This window comes from Takifugu rubripes, chromosome 12 (genome assembly GCF_901000725.2).
Source record: "Takifugu rubripes chromosome 12, fTakRub1.2, whole genome shotgun sequence".
Lineage (NCBI taxonomy): Eukaryota > Metazoa > Chordata > Actinopteri > Tetraodontiformes > Tetraodontidae > Takifugu > Takifugu rubripes.
The window spans coordinates 2,478,526-2,503,288 of record NC_042296.1 but is presented as its reverse complement, the minus strand read 5'-3'; the positions used below and the strand labels follow the sequence as shown (position 1 = coordinate 2,503,288).

At 43.2% G+C, this 24,763-nt stretch overlaps 4 protein-coding genes and 3 non-coding genes across 15 annotated transcripts; 3 read left to right on the top strand and 4 right to left on the bottom strand.

Moving 5' to 3' along the window:
• Nucleotides 1-170: 170 nt before the first annotated feature.
• Nucleotides 171-9,079, bottom strand: LOC101070294 (neurocalcin-delta B). 2 transcript variants are annotated; one of them, XM_011608957.2, is made up of 4 exons: nt 8,793-9,079; nt 2,531-2,941; nt 2,079-2,184; nt 171-1,672 (listed from the first exon to the last, which is right to left on the bottom strand). In XM_011608957.2, the coding sequence occupies exons 2-4, from the start codon at nt 2,906-2,908 to the stop codon at nt 1,578-1,580; spliced, it is 579 nt and encodes a 192-aa protein (XP_011607259.1). In that variant the 5' UTR covers nt 2,909-2,941; nt 8,793-9,079; the 3' UTR covers nt 171-1,577. The 2 variants fall into 2 exon arrangements, with proteins under 2 accessions (XP_011607259.1, XP_003968957.1); XM_003968908.3 differs by having other exon boundaries at nt 8,788-9,078.
• Nucleotides 9,080-12,068: 2,989 nt separating this feature from the next.
• LOC101073228 (probable 2-ketogluconate reductase) lies at nt 12,069-15,716 on the top strand. Of its 8 annotated transcripts, none has more exons than XM_029845452.1 (8): nt 12,069-12,356; nt 12,446-12,486; nt 12,701-12,821; nt 13,109-13,484; nt 13,711-13,882; nt 14,242-14,420; nt 14,507-14,598; nt 14,699-14,840. In XM_029845452.1, the coding sequence occupies exons 1-7, from the start codon at nt 12,303-12,305 to the stop codon at nt 14,584-14,586; spliced, it is 1,023 nt and encodes a 340-aa protein (XP_029701312.1). In that variant the 5' UTR covers nt 12,069-12,302; the 3' UTR covers nt 14,587-14,598; nt 14,699-14,840. The 8 variants fall into 8 exon arrangements, with proteins under 8 accessions (XP_029701312.1, XP_029701309.1, XP_029701311.1 ...); XM_029845449.1 differs by having other exon boundaries at nt 12,070-12,356; nt 14,502-14,598; nt 14,699-15,716; XM_029845451.1 differs by having other exon boundaries at nt 12,070-12,356; nt 14,765-14,907.
• On the bottom strand, nt 14,095-14,167 carry trnaf-gaa (transfer RNA phenylalanine (anticodon GAA)). Its single transcript has one exon. It is a non-coding gene; the product is annotated as a tRNA-Phe (tRNA).
• A 1,260-nt stretch (nt 15,717-16,976) lies between the features above and the next one.
• Nucleotides 16,977-19,817, top strand: LOC115251827 (glyoxylate/hydroxypyruvate reductase B-like). The gene is made up of 4 exons (XM_029845492.1): nt 16,977-16,984; nt 18,342-18,520; nt 18,603-18,699; nt 18,866-19,817. The coding sequence occupies exons 1-4, from the start codon at nt 16,977-16,979 to the stop codon at nt 19,020-19,022; spliced, it is 441 nt and encodes a 146-aa protein (XP_029701352.1). The 3' UTR covers nt 19,023-19,817.
• trnaf-gaa (transfer RNA phenylalanine (anticodon GAA)) lies at nt 18,195-18,267 on the bottom strand. Its single transcript has one exon. It is a non-coding gene; the product is annotated as a tRNA-Phe (tRNA).
• Nucleotides 19,818-21,077: 1,260 nt separating the features above from the next.
• On the top strand, nt 21,078-23,572 carry LOC115251825 (glyoxylate/hydroxypyruvate reductase B-like). Its single transcript, XM_029845490.1, has 4 exons — nt 21,078-21,085; nt 22,443-22,621; nt 22,703-22,799; nt 22,966-23,572. Exons 1-4 carry the CDS (start codon nt 21,078-21,080, stop codon nt 23,120-23,122), a joined length of 441 nt encoding a protein of 146 aa, XP_029701350.1. The 3' UTR covers nt 23,123-23,572.
• Nucleotides 22,296-22,368, bottom strand: trnaf-gaa (transfer RNA phenylalanine (anticodon GAA)). The gene has a single exon. It is a non-coding gene; the product is annotated as a tRNA-Phe (tRNA).
• Nucleotides 23,573-24,763: the final 1,191 nt, after the last annotated feature.

The window sequence follows — 24,763 nt, the reverse complement described above, 5'->3', positions numbered from 1 at the left end:
AGGTGCCACGATACCTTTAGAGTACTACCCAGGTACCTTTAAGCTAAGTACCCAACCCCAATAGGGTGGCGACCCATCCAGGGTGGAACCTGCCCTCGCCCATATGAAGCCGGGATCCGCTCCAGCAAAGGAAGTAGTGGTCAAGGAAACAAAGGATAGAGACCCAAATGTCCCATTTTGTCTTTATTTAAATAACAAAATGGACATCCTACACATAACACATAATGAAAGTTTACAATACAAAATCTACAAAATCATAGTGACAAAGTCTTTTGTTGTTCAGCAGGTAACGGTACAGTATAAATGGATACAATACTGAGTTTTGTTTTCCTTTTAATTCACTTACATTTGGCACTTGACCACAAGATGCTACTGAAGTTAGGGATCGTTTGAGGAACATCGGATCATCTGCTGCAGAAACCAGAAGATTAACGATTTCCTCCGCGAAGTTGCCGTCCGCGTGTAGACCAAGACGATTTTGTTTGTTAAAAATATCTCTACAGTGGGTCCTATTAAATTTGGAGATGAAACAAACCTCTAATTCACTGGTGTGTGCAACGGGAGCTGCCTAGCTTCCTGTGAAATGTCAGTGGTGGAACGAGGCCTACGGGTAGCCTCTCTCTGTCGCCGTGGATACGCAGCAAATGTGTGGTCCTCTCCTTGTCACCCCTCCATCATAAATACGAGTGAGTATTCTGTACAATGTTCTTTCATATTTGTCAAGTAAAAGAAAATAACATTCTTCACATTCCAATAACTTAAATACATTTGTCATTTTTTTATCAATGCAGCGAAACAATGCAGTTATCAGAGTGAAAGAAAATAAAAGTTCATCCTATATATTCATATATATTCATAAAAACGTCTACGTTTTTTTTGCTGATAAACTTGAACAATTGTTGAAAGAAAAATGAAAAAAAGTCACAGCTCCACTTCCATCAAGCTCTCGCTGGAAACTGACGCTAAAGTCGTTTTTAAAACAGAATATTCCCCTTCATTTAGAAATCCGCGCCAGTTTGTTTTACCGTCACAAAGCTCCGAAAGAGACATAAAAACAGTTGAAACAAACGCCCCAGATCTTCAGAGCTGGGATCCGCGGGTCGGCTTTTCTTCCAGTGTCAAGTTAATTCTAATACTTCTCAAAGACCCGTCCCTCGATCAACTCGGTTAACAGAACAAACTGGACATTCCCTTTAGGAATAATGTGCTAAAAGAATGAAAAGAAACAGCAAACTTGGATTTCGCCTCAAGTCGGTTGAATTGTCCACATTGTCAAAAAGTCCTTGCTGGGATGTCGGTCCTTTGATTTGTGTACCGTGGGAACGGGAGGTGGTTTCTGTGCTGCCCCAGCGTGGAGATGCGTGAGCGGCATGTCGGGTAAAGTGTCTAACAGGATGAAGACGTCGTGCTTTGGTATTAAAGTAGGTATGTTAGCATGTCAGCTATGTGGCGGATTTACCTCTACGGCCCAACCGATCAAACGCCGACAATCTTAGGTGGGTCGGATTATTTTTTTTTTAAAAACAAATTGTTAAAACTTGTCAGCCTGTGATGGGAAATGTCACGTGTCCACTTTCCTACTGGCCAGCACTGCTGGGGTCGCACTGAAGCAGCCGGACGATGGAGGGGTCGCTCTTCGCTCCTTCCACGAATTCTTCAAGAGACAGTTTACCTGAGAGAGAGAAAGTCACATCTCTAAGCAACAAATCCACTGTGTAATATTTGGCAGCACCTAGTGGTGAGAATACAGAATGCAGGCCCAGGCTAGCAACATATCGGTGGATGTTCTCCATCTCCCAGGTTGTAGAACTCTTCTCATCAGCTTGAAATAGGTCAACTGGACTTCCTCGTGGTCTCTAGATGTTCCCTCTAAGAGGCTCCACCAGTTCTTCAGTGGAGATGGAAGAGATCTTAGAGGAACCACAAGGAAGTCTAGGGGACCCATTTCAAGCTGAAGGGAAGAGTTTGTGTATTCCCACTGATGACGTTTGTCTATACAATAATAATCAGGACTGGAATTTGAACTCAATCCAGGATGACCAGGGTCAGTGTTCTCGTGCGCTACTGTTAAGGCCTACCGTCGCGATTTGTGTCCATCTGCCTGAAGATCTTGTCTGTGCGCTTCTCTGGTGTGGACTCATCTTCGGGCATCTTCATCACCGCGGAAACCATCTTGTAGATAGCCTGAACAGAGCAAAGGCAAGGGGTCGTCATTTTAAAAGGAAGGCGCGGGACACAAAGGTCAGAGGTCACCATCTCCATCGACACGAGTTCGTCTGGGTGGAACCACCTTTCTTTTTCCAGACCTACAAGGGCTGGAGGAGAAGGTCTGGCTTCTAAAATTACACGGGGCTGCTTCTGGAGCGGCGGGCCATCAAAGGGTGGCGAAGCAGAGAGATATACGAGGGGAACAGCTGGTGTGGACGACTGAGCATCTCAGCGGGAGCAGGGAATGAAGATGGCGCCATTATGGTATGCACTCTTGTAAGGAGGGAAGGAAGGAAGGTAGAGGTAAAAACCCAAAACGTACCGATACAATCTCCAGCATCTCCGCTTTGCTGATGTAGCCGTTTCCGTCCAGGTCGTACATGCTGAAAGCCCACTTTAACTTCTGGTCCAGTCGGCCTCGTGAGGTCACGCTGAGGGCGATGATGAACTCCCTGAAGTCTATGGTCCCGTCGCCGTTGGCGTCGAAGGTGCGGAAGACGTGCTCGGCGAACTTGGAGGCGTCTCCGTAAGGGAAGAAGTTGGCGTAGATCTTCTTGAACTCCTCCAGAGACAGAGCGCCGCTGGGGCAGTCCCGCAGGAAGCCCTTGTACCACTCGGTGATCTCGTGCTCGGTGAAGTCCGTGTTCTCCATCAGGTCCTGCATGACGTCGGGACGCAGCTTGCTGTTCTGTTTGCCCATGACTGACGCTTCTGTTGAGGCTGCTGATTTAAACTGAAGAGAAAAGCGAGAGAGAAACAGGAAAAAAGCCATCAGATATCCTGCCTCTTCTAAACAAATCCAGCCTTCATGCATTTAAATAAATAAATAATCTAAACAAATATAACATCGTTGATGGGTGCGAATCCCTTCTGAGCTGCGATTTCATCACTGATCCCTTTTCAGATGTGGAATGTGGGAACTTTCAAAATAAAAGCTGCCTTATTGTGAACTACAATGCGATACGATGGTGACGGTGTTCCATTGGTTCCATCTCTCCTTACGGTGGAAACGCTGGCCATCATCTCCTCGACCCCTAACAGACGACTCTACTCCAGTTGCACATCTTTTCAAACCATGCAGAGTATCAAGCTGTTAAAACGCCTCAGAGTTATGAGCACTTGAGCTATTAACATCCTGGTGCTGTAAAAGGCTCCACGAACAGCAAATTATCCTCTGTTACAGCAGGTTAAAAGGCCTTTACCCAGCTTTTACCTGCAGCTTCAATTTGCCCTTTAATATTTGACATTAGGAATTGAATCAAACGACACAACAGGAAGATGGGGTGGATCCTGTGGCCTCATTGTGCAGCTGTATTCAGGATGCAAAACCACTGTGGTTGCTACAACGCGAGACATTTAAAATGTGGCGCACATACTGCTGAAAACCCCAACGCATGCAGATATGTGAGCGCACTGCAGATGCGTCTTCCATTTCCTGCAGGAACTGTGATGCCGATGATATCGCCACGCGCTCGCACATCCTCTGTACCATCGACCAAAGTTATTTTCTGACGAGAGCCCTGGAATAAAACCTACAGAAAGCACGTTAGATAACAGCAAACTCCAATCTGACAAATCCGAGAGAGCGATAGAGGCTGAAATCTCCCCGGGCGTCGGCATTGAAAGTGAACGCTTGAACACTTAATGGTGGGGGCGCTGTTCTTTATCTAACCCTTTAGGTAATATCCTTAATGCTTTCTCCATCAGAACGCTCTTCCAACGCAACCCAAGAGAGGCTATTCAAAGCTTAGCAGGGGATAATGACAGAAGTGTCAGGTCAAGCCGGAGTCAATTATAGTGTAGTTACAGTAGCTGTTCAAGAAGCAACGTGTCACTTGTCAATTGCGTTTCCACTCAATAGGCCGATTTTATTCTACATTTAAATTAAAACATGCTGCAGGATCCTAATAAGCTCAGGGAAGAAAACGAGCTGATGCAACGTGGCTGCCGGCATCAGAAAGTTCCATATTCTTTAACCGTGTGTGCTCTATGCTGCCGTCTCTTCAATAAATGATGGCGCTAGATAAGGAGCTCAACTATAGAACACCATGCATAGCCTAAATATAAATAATACAGTGCTACTTTATTGGAAATTTCCCTCTTTGCTTAAATACACAGCTATAATTTTAATAAACCCTCTCGGAATAGACGCCAAGAGCATTTTGTAATTATTATTAAGCCTGTCACCATCTATGGTGCCACAGACAAAATCACAAGAACCCTGACTACTAAATTAGCCTGCACACAATGGCAAAAATTACACAAAAAAGGCAAAAAAACCCTGGGCCCGGGGGTTTCAGCACTTGTAATGACAAAAAATATGACAGACGGGGGCAGAAAGTGGGAAGAATTAAGCATTACTGGATCAGCCAGAGGGCAAGGAAAAGATATTTCAGCCACGAAAGAGAACATTGAAAAGCAGCGCTTTAAGTAGCGGACTGAGATTTCCCTCCACCTGTCTGAGTGTGTGGTGAATGTGGTTTTCTAGCAACGCAACCAAGACCAGCAGGAAACTGCAGGAAACATTGTAAGAATTCATTCACGGTGGCAGAATCCCCTGACACCCCCTCTAGAGAGTTGAGAAGGAGGCACACGCTAAATAAACGTGCTTTTCTAATCCCGACCCTGCAACACTAACAAAAGGTGAACGCAGAAATAAGGAGACGAGAGCTCAGATCACCAGAAGAACAAGCTATTTTAGACTCCGGCAGATCACTGCCTGCATTTAACCGCTAAGACTCTTACCTGCTCCTGGCAGGTCTTTGATGCTACGTTACATAACTGAGGCTTTGTGGAGTGGACAGGTCACATGGGCGAGTAAAGTGGCCCCTATCTGGGCGGGTTAACACAGGTGAATGGGCTCGCTCTCACCTTTGGAGGGCTATCAGAGTCAAGAACCACTGATGTCAGAGCGCGCACACATCAGCCCTCGCCAAACAGCCCCTGCTGCTTCGTACACGTGACCTGGCCGCAACATCGCCACAATGAGAGGTCCTCCGCGTTGGCTTGCTCACGTCTTCAGCCCACGGCTGGTTTATTCTCCCGACAGAGGGGGTATTTGTTCACTCCCCAACAGTCTCCTTGGATACGTTAGATGCCTAAAGGTGACTCTTCTTCTCTTGAGTATTTGTATTCTGCTTATGTGCCAGTTATCGCCACGGCCGCTCCCTGGTCTGAAGCTTCTCTGCACACCAGGTTCTTCCAGATTTAGAACTCAAGAATCAACTGGATTAAATCCAGGATAAAAAAAGGAGGCAGACAATTGTTCACACACACACACACACACACACACACACAGCTCTATTTCCTACACGCCGAGGTCACAGTGTTTGACAAATTAGTGTTAAAAAACTTTTTTTTGGCAAATGGAGCAAATTCAATTCTAAAAACGCATTCGTAACCTTTAGTTATTGAAGTAAAGCGGCAGTGCTTTCCTTAAAACGATGAGAGAGGGAATTTTCTGACCACTTTTACGCAAAGATAGAGCAAATTACTCTGAACAGGAATTAATTGAATAGATTTACAGATTGCACAGTTGGTGTGTTCACAAAATAACAGAAAAATCAAGCAATTAAGTGCGGGCCCAGCTTTCCGTACCAAGGCTCTCCACGTGAAACTCCTTCTGGAACATCTCGCAGCCCACTTATGCAACAGTTAGACAGATCCATTTATATCCTGCAGGTAAATCTCAACCTAATCCAGGAGCAGCAAGAGCAAAGCAGCAGAGACCCCAATCTCTCACTCACACACAATATTAACGGCGGCGTCTTTTGCCTAAGACGAACGCAACCAACCAGGGCGGGAATGAGATATTGTGAATAAAATATTCCTCCGTTTCATTGTAGCCTGGCGTCTCAAATTCAGGCAGTTCTGCAACGTTGCGCATCCTTTCTGTCCCTATAAAAGCTTCTGATTGTCAACATGACGGCATGAGGGCAAACGCCACACACTCCCACCCGTGCAGTAGTCACTAATATTGCTACATGAGACGCTCCAGAAACCCATGAATTGATCACACGGGGTTAACAAAAACACAAAGCCTGAATCCATTTCATCAGAATAAAATGGTAAAATATCTAACAAGGGCCTGTGCTGCACGCTGGGCTTCATTTCAGAGAGCTGATATTACCTATTAGACCCCAAACATGGTGGGTTTGTATCCCGCCCCCCTCTGGGGCCTCGCAACCACGAACCCATCCAAGAAAACAGCAACGGTAGACATTTATATCACAAGACGACTTTGTGGAAGCCAGGTTGTGACATGCAGCAGAAACTGGTCACGGGACGCTGTAGCGGCCGCGCTCACATTACAAGGATCGCGACAAGCGCTGCTCAGCGGCGCGTGTTTATCGGCCCCATGTGACTGTAACTTTATCTGTCGTGTCATCCTCCACCGGTCCGACCCTCAGCTCTATGGAAAGCGATGTCCTCAGCAAGCGCACGAAACCCAGAACGGCTCCAGTGAAAGAAGGCAGTCGCCATCGTGGGTTTTCCCGTGCGTCAAAACTAAAGCAAAAGCAAAACACGAGACCGTGGCGCAACTTTAAAAGGGAAATCTGGTTTGTGTTTGTCTTCCAGAGGCTTGATGGCAGTTTAAACAATTATCCAAATGACACAGGAATCCTGAGATACATCCAAGAAACATTGAGTTCTTTACATAAAAGAAGACTTTCTGCTTTTCTCTGTATTATGGAGCCTATCAACCCCTCTCTGCTGGACAAAAGCAATATTGTTTGATGAAATTAAAATAAACCATCTCCAAGAATGAGTGTTTCCTGTGGTCTTTATCGTTTCAAAAGAAAGAAGCGAATTATTGGTGAGAAACAGAAAGATAGAGCACATAAACCCCTAATTCTCCTTTTCTGAAGGAGAATCATTTTCCCCACATCTGAATGTTGCTTGAACTCGTCTGTCCTTTAGAGACGCCTGCAGGACCGACGGAATCGCTGCGTGACCTCCCACCGTCGGCACTGCAGGGAAAACACAAGAGTCAGGACAGAGAGGAGCCGTTTATGAGGGAGAAAATGAGAACAAGATGAAAAAAACAACAAGTGCACGAAGTCAGATGGGGAGAGCTGCAGATGAGACTCGGCGGGGGGGTGGGGGGACCTGCAGGAGTGCCACTCCTCGCACACTCATGCTGATGGCTGCTATTTACTTCGGACAGCATATCTAAAAATGCCCCTCTTACAACGGCCTGTTGTAAAGACAAAGGCTGCAAAGATGGAAACGTCAATCCGGCTGATGGCTGAACAACGGCCACCCTCTGCTGCTGATATCTGCTGCACAGCACGGCCAACGCCAGCGCTCCACCGGGCACATTAACCCTGCGACGCTTATTGTTTCCCCTGCGGTTTCTGCTCATTCTCACTTACTGCCCACAGTCTGCTTCCTCCACTTGTAGTCCTAATCCGGGGGCCCGAGAACAGACTGCAGCCAGATTTGCAGCCAATTTTCGCATTTTGGGCCAAAACAAATCGGTGTGACGCCGACGCCAACGAAAATAGAAACATCTGTGCAAATTTAGCGTGCATTTGCAAGGATTCGGCATTTGGGGAAGTGTTTGCAGACATGCTGTCGTGACACCAAGGGGGCTATTATACGAACTCCACCCTTTTGCCCACAGCGCCTGGAGTCTGGCTGCCATGCCTGATAGATGGGAAGGCAGCCTATTCCACTTACAATGTATATATATATATACATTTGGAAGAGTTCTAAAGATAGCAGCAACATAAAATAACACTTTCTGTTGGGCCAAATCAGCCTCTCGGTTCCTGTTTCGAACTTTCCAGCCAAGGTCACCGGCAGTTCGACCCTGGAAGCGCCTCATCATCCGGTGACTCAAAACACTGTAGTTTGTAGTTGATATGCGCGGACTAAAGAAACACACCATGTCTTTACAATTTTCAAATAAATGCCAGACCAAAGAGCATGCTGGGAAAACAGAACCAAGCGACTGAAGACCTGGAGATGTTAACTGGCAGATGTCATTTCCTAAAAAACAGCAAAAAGACATGAATAATGAAGCTGGAAAGTCAATTAGATGACTCAAAGGTGATTGCAATGATTCAAAATCAGCAAACCAACTCAAAGTCCAGCGTTTGCAAGCGTCTGAGATCAATGCCCTGAAACGTGCAAGTGTATGAGTTGACAAATGCACATGACTGTAAATAACATGGGCCTCCATTCACATTACTGGACACGGAGCGATGTTATAAAAACACTGTCTACTTCCGCTCTGCTGCAGTAATCCAGTGATTGACTGATGTGTATTTGCTGAAATGGGATACTCTGCTTCCCTGGGCTTTGTGTGGAGGCAAAAACTCCTCTCTGCACTTCCCGTCATCGCTCAGGCTACTATAAAAACGGTATTGGCAGAGACAGTGAACGCATCACCGGCTCCTCAACAGAAAAAGAAACCACAGGGTTTGTTTGTTTGTTTTAAATAAATAATTCTAATTATATCTTTATCCCTCCCTAGCTTCGCCCAAAACGGCTCCAGGACAAAGCTGTGGAAGAAGTGCTTGTATATTCAACAGACTAATAAGGGTTTGTAACAGCTTCGAACCGTGAACTCACCTCACCTGAGCGGCGAAAAACACCAAAAAGTAGCAGGAAGCTGACAGACGGGAAGGAGGGGCGGACAAACAGCAGCAACAACTTGTCTCGCTTTGAAATGACCGTGGAAGTCTCTCTAATAGTCCATTCCTTCGCGGCAGCAAACGAACAGGAAAAGTTTGGGAGCAACAGGCAGGCGGAGCCGGACTCTCTCGGCTGGCTCTCTGACTCCAAGCTTCTCGTCTAAGCCTCCGCTCAGACCCTGCTTAGCTCTGCAGTCTCTCGGCGTGACGTCAGATCCACGGATCACGTGGTGCAGCGGCGGCCAATGGGAAGCTTCGTTGTCTTGGCAACAGGAGCCCGGCACCTGGAGGGCGATTAGTATGTGAAGTTGAACACCTAAGTTTGTTATAATGAGTTACATCATGGATATACAATAACAATATGGACAGGACAATGACGAGTGGCCACGTGGTATTAAAGGGTGTTAAAGTATTATATTTTAATTTGAAATATTTCTGAATATTTGGCTACGCAGACTGCACGTGGGTTGTCAATATGTAGATACAAGCCTGTAAATATATATTTACTTTGTTCATTTATTTTTTTACCCCAACACTTTTTCTTTTTTAAATTTATCTTGTATGCACAAGTGTGACTAAAGTGAATAGTTACTCCTCTTTAGGCAGTAAAGATTCATGTTTATTTATGCACATATCCTGAATATTCTTCAGCCTCTAATAAATCACGCTTTCCACCATGGGTTTTCAAGGCTCAGAGAAAAGCAGATGTGGTAAATTAATGTGCAAAATACATTATTGATGCCTGCAATGCAATGGAATAAATGTATTATTGTTTTATTTTTATGCAGTCGATTCCAGGTATAAGTGATTTCTAATGTATTCTAATTAATTTATGCATGACTTTCTCCACCTAATGGAGATCAGCAGTAACAACTGTGATTCGATTGTTGTGACTGTACAGGTGTTCCCATGAAGGCACATTGGAAGCCATGCTTTCCCTAAGATGATTAGTGAAAGTCAAAGACATGGGGCTTATTCAGGCGCTGTTCCAGAGAGCATTTTTAATGGCCTTATAAAGTACACCGACAACCCCTGTCTTATATTGACTCAGCAAAATCCCGACCGTGTTAATAGATCCTCTGCATTCCTAAACACAATAATGCATGTGTAGAAAACATTTTATCGACATATATTCTGATTTATCCCTCCATTTGTATTTAGTGAACTGGAGTTTCTGAGTGCAAACAACAATTTTTAAGACTTTTGTGGAGACACAACTATGCATTTATGTGCATATGCATATATATATTACTTTAAGCAATGCCTATAAAGATGTGATGAATAAATATCAGCATAATTAACATACATTAATTTTATTAGGGCCTGTGGCATGAATTGTTGATGCATCCTTGGACTTTCTTTGCATCCCTATATAGAATACGCTGATGTATTTCAGAATATTACATGAAGACGAGGATAAGACAGACTCTGATGTTAACAATAACTTGTTTTGTGTTTAATAAAGATCATTTTTCCTCTGCTCAGAAATGAGAGCTCTTTGAAGAGATTCACCCTTGGAGAGATTCACTGAGCACCATGAAGCAAGATCTGCAAGGGCTGACTAATAGGTTTGCATAAGACTGATCTTATTGGCTATGAAGAGCAATCCCCAAAACACACACACACACACACACGCACAGAGGGAGACCTGGCCTGCCACAGTTAAAAAAAAGAGAAGCTTTGAATTCAGAGGCACCTTCTAAATTAGCAAGACCCATGGCTCTACACGGGCACCGTCATTAGGTAACTGAGGCTTTAGAGATGAGGATAAGTAGATGGCGCTGGTTGGAGAAGTCGGCGCTGAGCACTGACAGCCTCTTGTCACTGATTATGTGTTACCTAAGTGGAGGGAGCTACTGTAACCTTGTGCTGCTCTGAACTCTGCAGGGAGTGCAGCCAAAGGGTTAAGGTGACTTGAGTTCTCTCGCAGTCGTCCCAGGCTCAGGGTGCCACCTCATTTAAAGGCAAACAATATGCTGTCCTCCACAGATCACCCATTTCTCAGATGCTTTTTCTGATCTTTGTCAGTCCTGTTAGTGTATAACCAAACAGTAATGTGTTGTGCACCTCTACAAATGTAAAGAGGCAACACACAAGCGCATCAAGTCGACCCGTGCGTCATCAGCAGCAGGCAAGAGCTTGGACTTACTGGATTACCAAGCAGATGAACTTATTCTCAACCAGGACATTGTGAACTGCTGCAGCCTGGGTAGGTATAGGTGTTAACAACTGTGCACACGCACGTGAGGTTGCCTGAAATCATCTGAACGTCCCACGGATTTAATCCTTGAGTTGTTGAGTCACTGCACATACCAGCTTGATGCCACAGAGTCTAAGTCGCAAATAAATTGTGGCTTTACAGAGAGTTTCAATGATCCACCGCCTCTGTGTTGCACAGTGGCACCATTGTGTCAACCCTCACCTGTCTGCAAACACAGGTGTTCTGTCAATATTGATAATATTTTGCTATTTTGATATCCACAGGCAAAGATGAGACTCAATTTCATGATTCAGCACTTTGCTGAAATTCCTCCTGCTGATCGATGTGCAACAGGTGAAATTTACTTAAACTTCCCTGGAGAGCTGGATTAATCTTAATTAAAGGTTAAATGATTCCTGGCTATCGAGTTAAAGACAGAGGGGATGTTGGGACATGGAGAGGTCATTCTGTGTCGTGAGGAGGTGAAGAGGATCAGGGGGAGCTGTAAAGAACATATACATTAATGTGGGGAGATAAGAATGCAAGTGAAGAGAGAAGCCGCTTCGTGATTTCCAAGACAGGATGTTTAAAATGAAAATAGGATAGATCAATAATAATAAAAACACAAAAGCCCATGAGGGGTCATTACTAACTTTTGACTTCACTTCATATTATTCTGAAATTATTGTCTTGAGTTTAAAATTTTAAGGAGATGGGCCCCTGTACATTTGCAGACATTAGTTCAGACACGACCAAAGAAGTTTGGTTCTCCCTGTGTGTGTGTGTGTGTGTGTGTGTGTGTGTGTGTGTGTGTGTGTGTGTGCGCGCACATTTTATTGCTGTTTATATGTTCTTAATTATTGCTTTTTGATATTACTTATTTATCCTCAATTAATACAATACATATACATATTATACACTGGCGTTTCTCTGTTTGATATCCGTCAATCAATCACTGGTCATTGAATTCTTCCGTGTCAATAAAGCTTTAGTGGAAAAAGCGGCTCGCGCTGAGGTCTACGGTGGCCGAGAGGTGCAAAACACTTTAACAATCGAGAGGTGCAAAACACTTTAACAATCGAGAGGTGCAAAACACTTTAACAATCGAGAGTTTTGCACCTCTCGGCCACCGTAAAAAGAGAAGGATATCCGCAAGATGTAATATTGTTGCTGTACTATGCGTGTTGTGGTAAATGTTGGGCATTGCATAAACTAGTTGGTCATCGCTAGTGTTAGCAGCTAAGCTAACTGCTATGCTAACTAGTCCAGCCTGCTGCTGTGCACTCTCTTTATGTCATGTTGGGGAAGTATGTGAACTTTGTTTGCCCGCCCCTCTTCTGTTTATGCATTAACTAATATTTCACCACTTCTGCTGCATTTTACCCACTCTGAAAAGTTCAGGAGAATTCGAGGGTTGGAAAGATTCTGTGAGAGCAGGTGAGAAGTCTACATGGTTGTGAGTGCACTATTTCACAGCAAGATATATTAAATATCACTTTATCTTTTTGTTCAGTGCATGCAAAGTTAAATCATTATGGACTTTGCACGAGTTGTTATTATGGGATGACTGCCATCCTGGGCTGATGTGTAATTATTACAGCAGGGATTTTTTAAATGATAAAACTGACAGTGTGATTAATCTGCCTGCCAGAATGCAAAGCCTCTGTCTTGCTCGGTGCATCAGAAGTCTGTGGGCTCCCGCACAGACAAACTTGTTACTTAAACTGGGAAAAGTACAGAAATATGTAAACTGTCAGCTACAACACAGCAAGGTAATGTGCATTTGGAATTTCAGCATTTTGCGTTTTATCAGGAGCCATTATCAAGAATGCACGTACTCACAAATAATCACACTGGATTATCTATTAACCCACTAATCCATTATTTAATTTTATTTCAACCCTGTCCTTGTGTCAAAAGTATTATTTGTGTGTAAAACAAATAATTACTTTCTGCAAAGTCAACATAATTATGCACCAAAGGCTGAGTTACCATTTTTAAAGCAGTCGTAGCGTTGACACAGACCATTTTGCGAAAACTTTTTCATTACGTCTTGCAGACAATGGAGAACAAGCCGTGGGCTCTCATCTCAGAGATTGGTGCACTGGGTTACCCTGAAGAATTAATTGACATCATGATGAAACGCTTCCATGTCGTTTCCCACAAAGACTTCCTTCAGAACTTGCAGCTGTACAGCCCAAAAGTCCAGGTCTTGTTTTGCTGGAACACCAGCCCTACGGTCGAGCCTTCGCTGCTCCGTCTGCTTCCCTCTCTGAAGGTGGTCGCCAACGGAGGGGCGGGCATCAACCACTTGGATGTGCCATACATTAACAGTCTTGGCGTGAAGGTGACCAACACGCCTGGCGTGGTGAGCAGCGCCACGGCTGACATCGCCCTGGGTCTGCTCCTGGCATCAGCGCGGGATATTATCACATGTGAGTGTCGTCGGTAAAGAAATCCATCAATCCTTTCTAGTTTAGAGTACATTTTATACCAAATAACACCTATATCATCACTTCTGATATCACCTTGAACGACCTGAGGATTAAGGTATTTGATCGTAGTCCATTTGATCTTTTATTTGGGTGATTTTTAATTTGTCCCCTTGTAAAACACTGCTCTTGTAATGTAGATTGTTGCTCGTATGACTGTTTTTCATAGCTCATCAAATAGCTGTTGACCCTAACACCACCAGTCTGCCAACAAGCATGATGGGAGTTGATGTCACGGGGTCAACTATGGGCATCGTTGGAATGGGCGACATCGGGTATAAAATTGCTCAACGAGGAAGAGGATTTGAGATGAAGATCCTTTATTACAACCGGAGAAGGAGGTAAGGCATCCCTTGAATGTTTTTATTTACTCTCTCTCTCCCTATATATATATTATTATTATGTGTTTTAAAGAAGAATAATGATGCTTTATTAATCCCCCCAGAGCTGTGTATTAGGATACATGCTGTAGACATTTAACACACAAAGATGAAGCCTCTTTAGCTGCTGTACCTTTTGAGCTCCCACCACCAAAAACATCAGCCCACCTCAATGCCGAAACCCGGGATCGAACCAGGGACCTTTAGATCTTCAGTCTAACGCTCTCCCAACTGAGCTATTTCGGCATGTTGGGACCCTCTAGGGTGGGATTGAGGGTGATATAGGGACTGTAGGTTGAGCGTTCTCTTTCCTGTTTTAGGAATGTTAAAGAGGAGCAGGCAGTCGGAGCCAGATACTGCCAGAGTCTGGATGAGCTGCTGAAAGACTCTGATTTTGTGGTTCTGGCAGTGAACCTGACCCCAGAAACTACAGGTCTGATCGGGCACAGGGAGCTGTCCCTCATGAGATCCACAGCCACACTGGTCAACATCAGCAGAGGTGAAAGCTGTGTCCCACTGCCTCCAAGAAACCGTTTAGTCAACATTTGAAGTCACTGTTTTTTTTCCCATCATGCATCAGGTCAGGTGGTAGATCAGGACGCTTTAGTCGACGCCCTCCGGTCAGGAACCATCCGTGGCGCCGCTTTAGATGTGACTTATCCTGAACCGTTACCAAGGTCGGACCGCACAATTCCATGGTTATTAGTGATCTCAGTAATGATTGTTGATCGGTGTCAGAGCAACACGTAACTTCTGACACTATATTCATCTTCCCAGATCCAACACAGGAAAAACCACTGATGCAGTTTTTGATTTTGGCTCCTGATCTGTCTCTTGTTGCAGGGACCATCCTCTCCTCAGCCTTCCTAATGTGGTCATCACCACCCATATCGGTACCAACACCATGAATACCTGTCACAGGATGGTAGAAAGCATGATTAACAATTCTCTGGCTGTACTGACTGGCCAACCTATTCCCAATGAAGTCAGAGCCCAGTGACTCCGCTGACGTGACCTCATCTGTCCAGATTGTTGCTCGGGCTTTTATGTTGACCTGAGTTTGACTTGGTCGATGTTTGAAGCCTCTCGCAACCAATGAGGGCGTACGGGTTTGGCCAATGATTTCAACCTTTCAGTGCAGTCCAACTTTCTTTGTGGAAGTTAAATTTTAGCGTCCGCTTGTATTGTATTGATTTTAAAATTGGGTTTGTTTTTAAAAATCTTCAGGGCCTTTTCACCTCATATCTGTCTGCTCTGCTCCGTCCACACACTCCCTCTCTGGGTCACTCGGGTCAACAGGTCTAATTTTGATGGCTCTTGGTGTTTTTAACAGCATTTTTTAAGTGCACCTATCTCCTATTGCACATCAGGCATAATTATAAATTAAATATTCAGATTGTTAATTTAAACATAAAAAGCTTAATTCTAATAAAGTCCTATTAAACTATCAGGGGTTGTGTTCTTACATTTATATTTTTTACTATTAATTTGCCGAAGAAAAAGTTAAGTTATTAACTTGGTTTGCAAATCTTTTGTGTAAATCATTTTTAAATCCTCAGTAAATAAACCTTGTGTGAGTAATTTTATGCAGATATCATAAATCTTTACAAGCTGACCTGCACAAAGGTCATATTAGAGATACAGAACTTTAAAATGTTTTTAAATCACGTCTTTTTTTGCTTTTAATAAAAATAGGCCAATAAAACAAATAGTCTCATTTGTCAAATAACCTCAAAAACGTTTCTAGGAGCCATTTTTCATGTCCTGTATATAGTGTATAAACATCCTTAAATGGTTTTTGTGGTTTGTCTATATCATCCACCCACCCATCCATCCATCCACCCACCCATCCATCCATCCATCCATCCATCCACCCACCCATCCATCCATCCACCCATCCACCCATCCATCCATCCATCCACCCATCCACCCATCCATCCATCCATCCATCCACCCACCCATCCATCCATCCATCCTCTACCGCTTATCCGGGATCGGGTCGCGGGGGCAGCAGCCTGAGCAGAGAGGCCCAGACTTCCCTCTCCCCAGCTGCTTCCTCCAGCTCGTCCGGGGGGATCCCCAGGTTTCCAGACCAGTCGAGAGACATAGTCTCTCCAACGTGTCCTGGGTCTTCCCGGGGACCTCCTACCGGAGGGACATGCCCTGAACACCTCACCAGGGAGGCATGTTCAGGGCATGTCTATATTAACCTAATGTTAATACTGTTACTGTCATTCAAGTTTCACAACATAAAACAAAAGTAGCTGTTTGTAGGTGTTTTACTGTTGCTTATTGTTTTAAATACGGTGTATTTAAAGAAGAAAGAACTTTATACTGACTGGAAAAACTAAATAAAAGTAGTAATAGTGGTTAAAAGGTTATGTGACAAAACACAGTAGGTTTCTTTATGGTCAAAGCCCCTTGGGTTTGGAAAATGAAAGATCACAGCTTCTCCTCTTCCCACCCACATAAACCCAGCCAATCGCGTCGCTGATTCAGAACTTCAAAAGCCAATCATCTGCGTGATTCAATCTTTCACAAGCCAATCATCTGCGTGATTCAATCTTTCACCAGGCAATCATCTTGCGTGATTCCATCTTTCACCAGCCAATCATCTGCACGATTCAATCTTTCGACAGTGTACCCCATCTTAAATTAAACTGCGGTCTCAATCTTTGGGAAAGCCAATCGATCCCACAGTTTATTTAGAATTTAATAATCTGCCCGCTGCTTATTCCGGACATCTCCGTGGATTTGACAAGGTACGTGTGCAAACTGAGGTCTGTTATTCGTTAAGTTGTTTTCTTTCATTTCACATAATATATCACCGTAAATGCTTCATGCAATATGTCCAAGTCCTGTCAGGCGGTGTAACGCTAATGTAACTTGAACATCGGGAGTTTTGCAATAAAGTTTGTGCAGTTGCTGCCGTAGCTTTAGCTGGTTGCATTTTTTTCTGCCGATGAAATTGCTTGTTTTCTTTGGCAGTTGTACGCTGGGGTGCGTCCTTTCTGATTACTTGTTATGTTATAACATTATGTTATGTTATAACATCATGTTATGGTATAACATTGCTCCCAGACAAACGAAATGGCATGACCTTTACACTCAGGTGAAACGACCAACCAAAAACAACTTACATTAATCATTTCAGATAGCAGACTACATTTTTCCCTCAGGTATAGACAGAAAGGATATAATCTATCTAGATTTATGACTATTAGCAGGATAAAAATCCCTCGGAAGAACTTAATACGGTGAACTGTTACATTCAGTAGAGTGTTTACAGTGTAAACTTTACACATTTATTAGTCAGCTATTATGTTATGTGAAACAAGAATAAGATTTTTTGTTGTTACAGATAGAAAGTGCCCTCTGTAGCTGAGGGGTCAAAGGACCCTGGTGAGGGAGCCACAGGGGTGCAATTGTGGCTTTCACACTCACAAGGTGACTACAATTAAAAGGAAAGACTGCAAATATAGAAAAATTCATTTCCAGTGTGAGGTTGACTGCTGACACTGACAGCACATTCACAACTCCATACATCTCTCCTATTTTTCAGGCACGCCTTCATTCACTAATGGGATTCCACATCATTATAGAATAGAATAGTTATGTAGTGTGTGAGTGTGTTGTTGGCGGGGGTGGGGGTAGCAGTAGTGGGGGGTGGGGGTTAATAACACAGACATAACAATGTTAGATTTTGGGATGTTTAAGGTACCTAGTGTGTTTTTTCTTTAATGAATTATTGCAGGCCACATTAGAGAATGCTGGAAAGAAAAATATTAAAATCCTTAAACAGCACTACTTAAAGAGCACTTATTTCATTACTTTAGACAAAACTGCCGCAATAACAACATACGACACTGACACTTTTGACTTTATTTTGGTTGTGTGTGATTTTCTTTAACACAGTGAACTATTACATTCAGTAGGGTGTTTACAGTGTAAACTTTACACATTTATTAGTCAGCTATTATGTTATGTGAAACAAGAGTAAGATTTTTCTGTTGTTACAGATAGAAAAGTGCCCTCTGCAGCTGAGGGGTCAAAGGACCCTGGTGAGAGAGCCACAGGGGTGCAATTGCGGCTTTCACACTCACAAGGTGACTACAATTTTTTTTTAAAACTACAAATATAGAAAAATTCATTTCCAATGTGAGGTTGACTGCTGACACTGACAGCACATTCACATTCACATTCACATACATGAAGCCTCTTTAGCTGCTGGACCTATTGAGCTCCCACCACCAAAAACATCAGCCCACCTCAGTGCCGAAACCCGGGATCGAACCAGGGACCTTTAGATCTTCAGTCTAACGCTCTCCCAACTGAGCTATTTCGGCATGTCGGGACCCTCTAGGGTGGGATTGAGGGTGATATAGGGACTGTAGGTTGAGCGTTCTCTTTCCTGTTTTAGGAATGTTAAAGAGGAGCAGGCAGTCGGAGCCAGATACTGCCAGAGTCTGGATGAGCTGCTGAAAGACTCTGATTTTGTGGTTCTGGCAGTGAACCTGACCCCAGAAACTACAGGTCTGATCGGGCACAGGGAGCTGTCCCTCATGAGATCCACAGCCACACTGGTCAACATCAGCAGAGGTGAAAGCTGTGTCCCACTGCCTCCAAGAAACCGTTTAGTCAACATTTGAAGTCACTGTTTTTTTTTCCCATCATGCATCAGGTCAGGTGGTAGATCAGGACGCTTTAGTCGACGCCCTCCGGTCAGGAACCATCCGTGGCGCCGCTTTAGATGTGACTTATCCTGAACCGTTACCAAGGTCGGACCGCACAATTCCATGGTTATTAGTGATCTCAGTAATGATTGTTGATCGGTGTCAGAGCAACACGTAACTTCTGACACTATATTCATCTTCCCAGATCCAACACAGGAAAAACCACTGATGCAGTTTTTGATTTTGGCTCCTGATCTGTCTCTTGTTGCAGGGACCATCCTCTCCTCAGCCTTCCTAATGTGGTCATCACCACCCATATCGGTACCAACACCATGAATACCTGTCACAGGATGGTAGAAAGCATGATTAACAATTCTCTGGCTGTACTGACTGGCCAACCTATTCCCAATGAAGTCAGAGCCCAGTGACTCCGCTGACGTGACCTCATCTGTCCAGATTGTTGCTCGGGCTTTTATGTTGACCTGAGTTTGACTTGGTCGATGTTTGAAGCCTCTCGCAACCAATGAGGGCGTACGGGTTTGGCCAATGATTTCAACCTTTCAGTGCAGTCCAACTTTCTTTGTGGAAGTTAAATTTTAGCGTCCGCTTGTATTGTATTGATTTTAAAATTGGGTTTGTTTTTAAAAATCTTCAGGGCCTTTTCACTTCATATCTGTCTGCTCTGCTCCGTCCACACACTCCCTCTCTGGGTCACTCGGGTCAACAGGTCTAATTTTGATGGCTCTTGGTGTTTTTAACAGCATTTTTTAAGTGCACCTATCTCCTATTGCACATCAGGCATAATTATAAATTAAATATTCAGATTGTTAATTTAAACATAAAAAGCTTAATTCTAATAAAGTCCTATTAAACTATCAGGGGTTGTGTTCTTACATTTATATTTTTTACTATTAATTTGCCGAAGAAAAAGTTAAGTTATTAACTTGGTTTGCAAATCTTTTGTGTAAATCATTTTTAAATCCTCAGTAAATAAACCTTGTGTGAGTAATTTTATGCAGATATCATAAATCTTTACAAGCTGACCTGCACAAAGGTCATATTAGAGATACAGAACTTTAAAATGTTTTTAAATCACGTCTTTTTTTGCTTTTAATAAAAATAGGCCAATAAAACAAATAGTCTCATTTGTCAAATAACCTCAAAAACGTTTCTAGGAGCCATTTTTCATGTCCTGTATATAGTGTATAAACATCCTTAAATGGTTTTTGTGGTTTGTCTATATCATCCACCCACCCATCCATCCATCCACCCACCCATCCATCCATCCATCCATCCATCCACCCACCCATCCATCCATCCACCCATCCACCCATCCATCCATCCATCCACCCATCCACCCATCCATCCATCCATCCATCCACCCACCCATCCATCCATCCATCCTCTACCGCTTATCCGGGATCGGGTCGCGGGGGCAGCAGCCTGAGCAGAGAGGCCCAGACTTCCCTCTCCCCAGCTGCTTCCTCCAGCTCGTCCGGGGGGATCCCCAGGTTTCCAGACCAGTCGAGAGACATAGTCTCTCCAACGTGTCCTGGGTCTTCCCGGGGACCTCCTACCGGAGGGACATGCCCTGAACACCTCACCAGGGAGGCATGTTCAGGGCATGTCTATATTAACCTAATGTTAATACTGTTACTGTCATTCAAGTTTCACAACATAAAACAAAAGTAGCTGTTTGTAGGTGTTTTACTGTTGCTTATTGTTTTAAATACGGTGTATTTAAAGAAGAAAGAACTTTATACTGACTGGAAAAACTAAATAAAAGTAGTAATAGTGGTTAAAAGGTTATGTGACAAAACACAGTAGGTTTCTTTATGGTCAAAGCCCCTTGGGTTTGGAAAATGAAAGATCACAGCTTCTCCTCTTCCCACCCACATAAACCCAGCCAATCGCGTCGCTGATTCAGAACTTCAAAAGCCAATCATCTGCGTGATTCAATCTTTCACAAGCCAATCATCTGCGTGATTCAATCTTTCACCAGGCAATCATCTTGCGTGATTCCATCTTTCACCAGCCAATCATCTGCACGATTCAATCTTTCGACAGTGTACCCCATCTTAAATTAAACTGCGGTCTCAATCTTTGGGAAAGCCAATCGATCCCACAGTTTATTTAGAATTTAATAATCTGCCCGCTGCTTATTCCGGACATCTCCGTGGATTTGACAAGGTACGTGTGCAAACTGAGGTCTGTTATTCGTTAAGTTGTTTTCTTTCATTTCACATAATATATCACCGTAAATGCTTCATGCAATATGTCCAAGTCCTGTCAGGCGGTGTAACGCTAATGTAACTTGAACATCGGGAGTTTTGCAATAAAGTTTGTGCAGTTGCTGCCGTAGCTTTAGCTGGTTGCATTTTTTTCTGCCGATGAAATTGCTTGTTTTCTTTGGCAGTTGTACGCTGGGGTGCGTCCTTTCTGATTACTTGTTATGTTATAACATTATGTTATGTTATAACATCATGTTATGGTATAACATTGCTCCCAGACAAACGAAATGGCATGACCTTTACACTCAGGTGAAACGACCAACCAAAAACAACTTACATTAATCATTTCAGATAGCAGACTACATTTTTCCCTCAGGTATAGACAGAAAGGATATAATCTATCTAGATTTATGACTATTAGCAGGATAAAAATCCCTCGGAAGAACTTAATACGGTGAACTGTTACATTCAGTAGAGTGTTTACAGTGTAAACTTTACACATTTATTAGTCAGCTATTATGTTATGTGAAACAAGAATAAGATTTTTTGTTGTTACAGATAGAAAGTGCCCTCTGTAGCTGAGGGGTCAAAGGACCCTGGTGAGGGAGCCACAGGGGTGCAATTGTGGCTTTCACACTCACAAGGTGACTACAATTAAAAGGAAAGACTGCAAATATAGAAAAATTCATTTCCAGTGTGAGGTTGACTGCTGACACTGACAGCACATTCACAACTCCATACATCTCTCCTATTTTTCAGGCACGCCTTCATTCACTAATGGGATTCCACATCATTATAGAATAGAATAGTTATGTAGTGTGTGAGTGTGTTGTTGGCGGGGGTGGGGGTAGCAGTAGTGGGGGGTGGGGGTTAATAACACAGACATAACAATGTTAGATTTTGGGATGTTTAAGGTACCTAGTGTGTTTTTTCTTTAATGAATTATTGCAGGCCACATTAGAGAATGCTGGAAAGAAAAATATTAAAATCCTTAAACAGCACTACTTAAAGAGCACTTATTTCATTACTTTAGACAAAACTGCCGCAATAACAACATACGACACTGACACTTTTGACTTTATTTTGGTTGTGTGTGATTTTCTTTAACACAGTGAACTATTACATTCAGTAGGGTGTTTACAGTGTAAACTTTACACATTTATTAGTCAGCTATTATGTTATGTGAAACAAGAGTAAGATTTTTCTGTTGTTACAGATAGAAAAGTGCCCTCTGCAGCTGAGGGGTCAAAGGACCCTGGTGAGAGAGCCACAGGGGTGCAATTGCGGCTTTCACACTCACAAGGTGACTACAATTTTTTTTTAAAACTACAAATATAGAAAAATTCATTTCCAATGTGAGGTTGACTGCTGACACTGACAGCACATTCACATTCACATTCACATACATGAAGCCTCTTTAGCTGCTGGACCTATTGAGCTCCCACCACCAAAAACATCAGCCCACCTCAGTGCCGAAACCCGGGATCGAACCAGGGACCTTTAGATCTTCAGTCTAACGCTCTCCCAACTGAGCTATTTCGGCATGTCGGGACCCTCTAGGGTGGGATTGAGGGTGATATAGGGACTGTAGGTTGAGCGTTCTCTTTCCTGTTTTAGGAATGTTAAAGAGGAGCAGGCAGTCGGAGCCAGATACTGCCAGAGTCTGGATGAGCTGCTGAAAGACTCTGATTTTGTGGTTCTGGCAGTGAACCTGACCCCAGAAACTACAGGTCTGATCGGGCACAGGGAGCTGTCCCTCATGAGATCCACAGCCACACTGGTCAACATCAGCAGAGGTGAAAGCTGTGTCCCACTGCCTCCAAGAAACCGTTTAGTCAACATTTGAAGTCACTGTTTTTTTTCCCATCATGCATCAGGTCAGGTGGTAGATCAGGACGCTTTAGTCGACGCCCTCCGGTCAGGAACCATCCGTGGCGCCGCTTTAGATGTGACTTATCCTGAACCGTTACCAAGGTCGGACCGCACAATTCCATGGTTATTAGTGATCTCAGTAATGATTGTTGATCGGTGTCAGAGCAACACGTAACTTCTGACACTATATTCATCTTCCCAGATCCAACACAGGAAAAACCACTGATGCAGTTTTTGATTTTGGCTCCTGATCTGTCTCTTGTTGCAGGGACCATCCTCTCCTCAGCCTTCCTAATGTGGTCATCACCACCCATATCGGTACCAACACCATGAATACCTGTCACAGGATGGTAGAAAGCATGATTAACAATTCTCTGGCTGTACTGACTGGCCGACCTATTCCCAATGAAGTCAGAGCCCAGTGACTCCGCTGACGTGACCTCATCTGTCCAGATTGTTGCTCGGGCTTTTATGTTGACCTGAGTTTGACTTGGTCGATGTTTGAAGCCTCTAGCAACCAATGAGGGCGTACGGGTTTGGCCAATGATTTCAACCTTTCAGTACAATCCAACTTTCTTTGTGGAAGTTAAATTTTAGCGTCCGCTTGTATTGTATTGATTTTAAAATTGGGTTTGTTTTTAAAAATCTTCAGAGCCTTTTCACTTCAAATCTGTCTGTTCTGCTCCATCCACACACTCCCTCTCTGGGTCACTCGGGTCAACAGGTCTAATTTTGATGGCTCTTGGTGTTTTTAACAGCGTTTTTTAAGTGCACCTATCTCCTATTGCACATCAGGCATAATTATAAATTAAATATTCAGATTGTTAATTGAAACATAAAGAGCTTAATTCTAATAAAGTCCTATTAAACTATCAGGGGTTGTGTTATTACATTTATATTTTTTACTATTAATTTGCCTAAAAAAAGTTAAGTTAGTAACTTGGTTTGCAAATGTTTTGTGTAAATAATTTTTAAATCCTTAGTAAATAAACCTTGTGTTTTCTGTCATTCAAGTTTCACAACATAAAACAAAAGTAGCTGTTTGTAGGTGTTTTACTGTTGCTTATTGTTTTAAATACGGTGTATTTAAAGAAGAAAGAACTTTATACTGACTGGAAAAACTAAATAAAAGTAGTAATAGTGGTTAAAAGGTTATGTTACAAAACACAGTAGGTTTCTTTATGGTCAAAGCCCCTTGGGTTTGGAAAATGAAAGATCACAGCTTCTCCTCTTCCCACCCACATAAGCCCAGCCAATCGCGTCGCCGATTCAGAACTTCAAAAGCCAATCATCTGCGTGATTCAATCTTTCACCAGCCAATCATCTGCACGATTCAATCTTTCGACAGTGTACCCCATCTTAAATTAAACTGCGGTCTCAATCTTTGGGAAAGCCAATCGATCCCAGAGTTTATTTAGAATTTAATAATCTGCCCGCTGCTTATTCCGGACATCTCTGTGGATTTGACAAGGTACGTGTGCAAACTGAGGTCTGTTATTCGTTAAGTTGTTTTCTTTCATTTCACATAATATATCACCGTAAATGCTTCATGCAATATGTCCAAGTCCTGTCAGGCGGTGTAACGCTAATGTAACTTGAACATCGGGAGTTTTGCAATAAAGTTTGTGCAGTTGCTGCCGTAGCTTTAGCTGGTTGCATTTTTTTCTGCCGATGAAATTGCTTGTTTTCTTTGGCAGTTGTACGCTGGGGTGCGTCCTTTCTGATTACTTGTTATGTTATAACATCATGTTATGTTATAACATCATGTTATGGTATAACATTGCTCCCAGACAAACGAAATGGCATGACCTTTACACTCAGGTGAAACGACCAACCAAAAACAACTTACATTAATCATTTCAGATAGCAGACTACATTTTTCCCTCAGGTATAGATAGAAAGGATATAATCTATCTAGATTTATGACTATTAGCAGGATAAAAATCCCTCGGAAGAACTTAATACGGTGAACTGTTACATTCAGTAGAGTGTTTACAGTGTAAACTTTACACATTTATTAGTCAGCTATTATGTTATGTGAAACAAGAGTAAGATTTTTCTGTTGT

What these genes read in the sequence shown, in the direction of transcription:
- LOC101070294 (XM_011608957.2), bottom strand. Translation starts at nt 2,908, where the DNA reads ATGGGCAAACAGAACAGCAAGCTGCGTCCCGACGTCATGCAGGACCTG. An exon ending in AGATGCTGGAGATTGTATCG is followed by an intron (nt 2,185 to 2,530) that starts GTACGTTTTGGG and finishes TGCTCTGTTCAG; the next exon opens with GCTATCTACAAGATGGTTTC. An exon ending in GATGGACACAAATCGCGACG is followed by an intron (nt 1,673 to 2,078) that starts GTAGGCCTTAAC and finishes TCTCTCTCTCAG; the next exon opens with GTAAACTGTCTCTTGAAGAA.
- LOC101073228 (XM_011608953.2), top strand. Translation starts at nt 12,303, where the DNA reads ATGCTAACTAGTCCAGCCTGCTGCTGTGCACTCTCTTTATGTCATGTT. An exon ending in GAAAGATTCTGTGAGAGCAG is followed by an intron (nt 12,487 to 12,700) that starts GTGAGAAGTCTA and finishes TCTGCCTGCCAG; the next exon opens with AATGCAAAGCCTCTGTCTTG. An exon ending in TATCCTGAACCGTTACCAAG is followed by an intron (nt 14,599 to 14,764) that starts GTCGGACCGCAC and finishes CTCTTGTTGCAG; the next exon opens with GGACCATCCTCTCCTCAGCC.
- LOC115251825 (XM_029845490.1), top strand. An exon ending in ACTGGTCAACATCAGCAGAG is followed by an intron (nt 22,622 to 22,702) that starts GTGAAAGCTGTG and finishes ATCATGCATCAG; the next exon opens with GTCAGGTGGTAGATCAGGAC. An exon ending in TATCCTGAACCGTTACCAAG is followed by an intron (nt 22,800 to 22,965) that starts GTCGGACCGCAC and finishes CTCTTGTTGCAG; the next exon opens with GGACCATCCTCTCCTCAGCC.
- LOC115251827 (XM_029845492.1), top strand. An exon ending in ACTGGTCAACATCAGCAGAG is followed by an intron (nt 18,521 to 18,602) that starts GTGAAAGCTGTG and finishes ATCATGCATCAG; the next exon opens with GTCAGGTGGTAGATCAGGAC. An exon ending in TATCCTGAACCGTTACCAAG is followed by an intron (nt 18,700 to 18,865) that starts GTCGGACCGCAC and finishes CTCTTGTTGCAG; the next exon opens with GGACCATCCTCTCCTCAGCC.